We start from the raw sequence: 6,710 nt of genomic DNA on the forward strand, positions 1-6,710 counted from the left end.
TTTGTCTTGACTTGCAGGTCGAGCATACAAAAAATGGGATCTTTATTCATCAAACAACATACATAGAAAAGATCTTGAAAAGATTTTATATGGATAAGTCACATCCATTAAGTACCCCAATGATCGTAAGGTCTTTTGATGTGGAAAAGGATCAATTCCGTCCTAAAGAAGAAAATGAAGATATCCTTGGTCCTGAAGTACCATATCTTATTGCCATTGGAGCGCTAATATGTATTGTTAATAACACACGATCCAATATATCATTTGCTGTGAACTTACTAGCAAGGTATAGTTCCTCTCCAATAAAAAAATATTGGAATGGAATCAAACAAATCTTTCGATATCTTTATAGAACGGTTGACATGGGATTGTTTAATCCATATGGATCCAAATCACAATTACTTGGCTATGCAGATGCAGGATACTTGTCTGATCCACACAAAGGGAGATCTCAAACAGGATACCTGTTCACATATGGTGGTACAACTATATCATGGAGGTCCACAAAACAGACGATTGCAACAATATCCTCTAATCATGTAGAAATACTAGCGATACACGAAGCTAGTCACGAGTGTTTTTGGCTCAGGAGTTTAATCTAATATATTTTGTCATCGTATGGACTGATTGATCATAAGATAGCTCCAACTGTTCTGTTTGAAGATAATACAGCATGCATTGCTCAACTTAAGGGTAGATACATCAAAGGTGATAGAACAAAGCATATTTCTTCCAAATTCTTCTTCACTCATGACCTTCAAAATCAATGAAAAATTGATGTCCAACAGATCCATTCAAGCAATAATCTGGCAGATTTATTTACAAAGTCACTTCTAAAATCCTCCTTTGAAAAATTGGTACATCAGATTGGGATGCGCCGATTTTGAGATATTAAATGATGTCGACAAGAGGGGGAGACTGTACTCTTTTCTTCTTGGTCAGGTTTTTTCCATTGGGTTTTTCTTGACAAGGTTTTTAATAAGGCAGTTCCCATCACAAAGGATATTGTACTATTTTTCTTTCACTCAAATTTTTTTCCATTGAGTTTTCCTTTAGTAAGGTTTTAACCAGGCATATTCCTAAATGCTCATCCAAGGAGGAGTGTTAAGATAAGTATGATGATGTGGATGCCCATTTAATGGGCGGTTCACTCTTTTCACAGATGAGAATTCACCCTGATGTAAAAGCTACATACAACAGTAATAATAAAATCACTTCTCTCATTCTTCATATATTGTTCCTCTCTTTCTCTCTTTTACAAAAATAAGCTACTACATATATTAGTAGATATATATAAATCATCTCTATTATATTGAGATAATTATATTGGTGAATATTAATACTAAATTATCTATTTATGCTTTTTTATTTTATATCTATTTCTTCTTTTTATTTATTTATTTTACAATACTAATATCTCCATTCTTTTTTTAATTCAACTTCTCCTAATAATCCTAAACCTTATATAGATGACCATATAGATACCTAGTTGACTTTGACTAACTATATATATTTGTTGCTGATTTATATTTTGAAAATATAGCAACGTATATATATAAAAGTAAATATTATGATATGCCACCATTTACTTTTTGTCACATTAAAAAATAGGTAAAATTGCAAACAAGTGTCAAATTGAGTCACAGTTAAACTTTGAATTATTAATGACATTCATTAAAAATATTTTTTACACACTAAAATCGATCATTATATATTTGTATATAAATATATATATAATTTAATTTATTTATAATATATATTTTATATTAATAATTAATTTTAATATATACTAATACGAATAGATATTATTTATTACTGATACCAATTACCAAGGACAGAGGGAACTCACGGTTTAGGGTAGAGAGCATTTATTTTCTTTTTGCATCTTGAATCTTGATCATTTAAGAAAATGTTTCGAAATTTCAATTTATGTTAGCTCCCCAATCCATTTCGTAATGTAACGGAAGTTTGACGAAATTCACCACCAAGAAGCAATTCTTTCTTCAAAGTTCGTAAATATTTTTCGTATTTCCTTCACCAAGCCGTAACAATTAAATAAAGAAAAATAGAAACAAATCATAGACAAGCAGAAGGGTATTATAAGTCGTGTTTTACGACAAAGTTACTTTTATTATCTATGCATAAACAATAATGTCAGGGACAACACCCCATTTAGTTTACACTAATTCCTACTCAATATACAACACCGCCAAGCAGCTAGATTACATTGCATGCACCAGTCTCCAAAGCAATCACAAATTCTATATTTTTCAGAGGCAGTAAGCCTTATAAAGGCCAAACATTGTATACCTAACAATTTCAGTCTCCTGCGACATCACACAAATTGATGTCAAGTGTCAAACTATGTATGTATATGGTATGGAATAATCATGCAAATGTTACATACTATTACTATAACGAGTGCTAAATTACAGCATGCTTAAAGTGTAAGCTGATCCATGTTCTTAACATTCCTTGCATTCAACCTTCCTTCATCTTGCTCATCGCATGGGTTTCCTCTGTAATTGGATATTGCCTCTTCATTGTCTGAGCAGCCTGGTCTTTCAGTAAGGAACTGTTCCCAAAACACATCATTTACCCTGTTTGGCTGAGTAACTTGGTTGTTACTTGGAGTTTCCAGGGAAGAAGCCAAATTGGTTGCATCATTAGCTTGGTTTCGGTTTGAGAAAACTCCACCATTGGATTCTTTACTGTTGGAATGAAACCTAGGCTCTGCCAGCTTGCCAATTTCTTGAGAGTCTATTTGGGATGCTTTTGCTGAGTATGAATTTCTATTGACCTTAAACGGGCACGATGCCAAAGTAAGTTGGCAGGATATGTGACTATCACCTTCTTCACTACTTGGCTCCAACGTACACAGTTTTGGGCTCTCAGCATTCGTCGCTCTTTGTGATAAACATGAATCCATCTTGAAAGTAAAAGATGCCCCAGTATCAGCAAGCTCCAATGTTTCTGGTGCAAATGGAACAGATGTTCTTGTCTGGATTCCTGTTTGTTCTCCTTCAGATATTTTCTTCTGTGGACTTTCCCCATCTTCATTTGAACTTTGTGTGCTACGTGACACTAAGTTCATATCTGACACAGCTGGTGACAATTCCAGTCTGAGTTTGTTCGAGAAATCTTGATGGAAAACATTCCCAAATTCCATTCTAAAATTGTTGGGATTGTCCACAAAACTACTTTCTACAACAGGTTGCATGTCATCAACTTGAGGCAATCGTCTTTTCTTGTTATATGCTGATAAATCCATGGACTCAATTTTCCGGGAAAACTGCTCAACAAAAGTAGGATTCTGAAGAGCCTTCTCGAAAATGTTCAGCAAATGTTTCTGCCTCTTCTCCATACCATCTAATCGCTGCTGAAACTCTTCTAGATGAAGCTTCGCTGTTGATTGATGTTGCTTGAAGCTGAAAATATTAGATTCAATGGAAGATTTCTCACGGTTAAGTTTTTCGATTTCTTCCTCAAATGCTGCCCTTTCTGGATCCACAACAGAGCCGGGAGGATGACTATGACTGTGAATAGGTTTTCGGCGGTGGATATTCTTAAGAAGATGCTTTTGGTCTTTTATAAAATCATCATTAGCAAACTCCCACCGTTCAGGATGTATTTTGTGAAATCCCTGACCAATGAACACACATGAATGAATAAACCAAAACAAAATTAAACTATAAAAAACTTGTCCAGCTTCCCCCTTAAAAACAGAAATCAATGTGGGAGGGGAAATGGGTCAATGAGCAGAGCTTTTAAAAATCAATTCAATTGTATCTTCTCTTCCAATCTGTTTGAAACACTAAGCAGGAAGAGCAAACAAATAGCTCTTATTAGAAAAAAAAATGGATACCTACTAATGGAACAAATAGATGAGTCTTTGAGGAGCATATCAAAATTCAGATTCAAATATCAAACATGCCTATCATCATGTCATTATTAAATAACTTACCCATAACTATTTATTGAGCTTTGTTGATTCCTAAAACTCAACACACTTGCTTCACTTGTTGAAGACAACCAAGCTAGTTCTTATTTGTACCCCTGAAGAAAAGTAGAAAACCAAACATTGACAGTATTTCACCGTAGTAATCTTTCTTAGTAGCTGCTGTTTCTAGCTGGTTGCTATTTGTACTATGATGGTTTTTAGTATATAAGTCTAGCCATAAAGGGTGGTGACATCACCATACTCCTACAACACCAAGAACCCTAAATTCTAAGATTCTAACAACTTCAAAGAAATAAGATGCATGCAACATGCATGCTTTGCCAATAATACAACATCAAAATCCAGGATTAACATCTGAACACATTTGGTTTCATATCTGTGCGAAACCAAAAGCAACATTCTTCCTATTTTCCTCTCCCTAATGGGAAAACACTAGTGTACTTTATTAGTGTATGTATTAGACTTGCTGAAGACTGATCACAAATCCTTGACGCGATCCAAACCCTAACCTAACCAAAATCTTTCCTTTTGAGCTCTAAAACTATTAAATTCACACTCCATACCCAAGGATCAAACAACAAGAAAGCAACACTACCATTGACCAACCGTATCTTCGAACATCATCTGTAATTTAAACTAACGACCATATTTCATTCTACTGTTTCAACACCATCAATGTATTAAATCTTGAGTAAGTTCAAGTTGCAGATAAACTTCATTTTCAGATTCAAACCTAAACTCTCCGTTGATTTCACCACAATAATGATCATTGATGTCATCATACAAATCAAAATTTCCATTCAATTTCATCGCACTATCAAAGGTAACATAAAATTGAATTATAGCCAGCAAACAGAACACAATGACAAAATAAGTATAAGCACCAATTCTATATTATACTTGCGAATCGAAGGAACAACAACTCACATAGGTATTAAGCTGGCGGATGAAGCTAGAAAAGTTGTTATGCTTGAAATAGGTAGGTAGAAGAAGACGCGCAAACTCCGGCGGGTTCCAAACAACGAAGCTGTTGTTGGTGGAGCTGTTCCAAGAAACGATGTCATCGGTGGCGGAATCGTCAACCATGTCATAAGTCTTCAACAAGAACGGCGCCGGTCCACCTCCTGCTCCTCCTCCGGTGGATTGCGGCGCTCCTCCCTCCATTCCAGATCCTTCTAGAAAATCCTCTCCTTCTCGAAGTAATTAGAGAATAATTGGAAAGAAAGAAGACCTGCAATTCCGGTTCCAAACGTAATCAAATCGGGACAGTTTAGCAAGGTTGCGAGAACCAAACCGGTCATTGAACTGGTCAAGTGGCGGGTTAATTGGTTCAATGGTCCAACCGTAGTTGAATCGGTTTAGTTAAATATACAATAAAATTATTAAAAATTTAATATACAATTTCAAATATCCAAATTCAATGATTTCTAAACTAATAAAATTCAAAATTTTGTAATTTCATTTAATAACTTGTCCATATTTTATCAGTAAAAATTTACAAAGGGATTAAGATCTCTCCTTGCTGGGAATAATGCATAAAAAACCAGTTGCATCGATCTCTTCTTTGATTCCCAGTGTAAAGCAAAATAATCCTTAAAGAACTTTACTCTACTCCCAGCTTCCCCAAACTCCTCCTCAAACTTCTTCTTCCAGAGGTCATTATTCCCAGACAGGTACCCCAGTTCTGTACACAAGCAAGCCACCCTAGCCACAACAACACTAGGAAGACACTCCAAAATCATCATCTTAAGTTCTGTGGGGACAGGAAACACGGTGGAAGGTCCACAGCTTTGTCACAAAGATCAATCAATAATCGCAATGCAAGCCTATCCTTAACCATCTTCCACAACTCAAAAATCTCACTTTATTGATCAACAACAGCATCATCATCAAAATTATCCTTGGATTCAAAATTTTCCAGCATCAACCTCAAGGGCTTGGCAAATTTACGGTTATCCATAGTATTCAAGAAAACTCAGCATCTAAAGTCGAGAATCCAAAAACAGAAAAACTAAGCAAAAAATCCAAACTCAGAATCATAAAACCCAGCAACTCAGAATCACACAATCAGAGTTGTTAACAAATTGAATAACAGAATCAACTCAAAACAAGCAAAAATAAATTGAAGCAGAAGTGCTTACCCGCGGCGAGGGAGGAAGGAAGTGACGGCGGCGACGGAGAAAGGAAGTGAACTCGGTCAAAGAGAGCGAGAGAGAGCGAGAACAGGGAAGCGAGCTCAGAGAGAGAGACAGAAAGCTCGAAGAGACGACGACCGACTGACCCAGCAACGGCAACGCCACGGGCTCGACGCGGACCTTCGTGCAACGGCGAGGAGGAGACGAACGATGAGAATAGGGCCGAGCAGACCTTTCCACAGGCGATCACGGCACTCGCGAGGAGAAAGGTTCGGCGACCTTCTTGACTGTTTTGGTGATGAGTTTGGGATGGTAGCTGGTGGGTGGTGGCTGCTCTGAGAAGGGTATTAGGGTTTTATGTGAGCGAGAGAGACCCGGAGAGGAAGGGGTGGGGTGGGACTTCTTTTTCTGATCTGTGTTTTTGAGAGAGAGAGAGAGAGAGAGAGATTGACTTCTGCACAAAATTGGCGTGCGGATGATAGTTGTTTTGCCAAAGGAAGCTGCCAAAATTGAAAATACACACCAACTAGATTTTGGAATTTTGGGAAAATAAAAATTATTTTTTTATTCTATTATATAAAAAATAATTTTTATTTGTAAGCTTAACATAAAAT

At 36.4% G+C, this 6,710-nt stretch overlaps 1 protein-coding gene across 1 annotated transcript; it reads right to left on the minus strand.

Moving 5' to 3' along the window:
- LOC107618132 (heat stress transcription factor A-5) lies at positions 2,096–6,569 on the minus strand. The gene is made up of 3 exons (XM_016320088.2): positions 6,103–6,569; positions 4,889–5,192; positions 2,096–3,643 (listed from the first exon to the last, which is right to left on the minus strand). Exons 2-3 carry the CDS (start codon positions 5,123–5,125, stop codon positions 2,441–2,443), a joined length of 1,440 nt encoding a protein of 479 aa, XP_016175574.1. The 5' UTR covers positions 5,126–5,192; positions 6,103–6,569; the 3' UTR covers positions 2,096–2,440.

The sequence above is a fragment of the Arachis ipaensis genome, chromosome B09 (assembly GCF_000816755.2).
Source record: "Arachis ipaensis cultivar K30076 chromosome B09, Araip1.1, whole genome shotgun sequence".
In the NCBI taxonomy this organism is placed as follows: domain Eukaryota; kingdom Viridiplantae; phylum Streptophyta; class Magnoliopsida; order Fabales; family Fabaceae; genus Arachis; species Arachis ipaensis.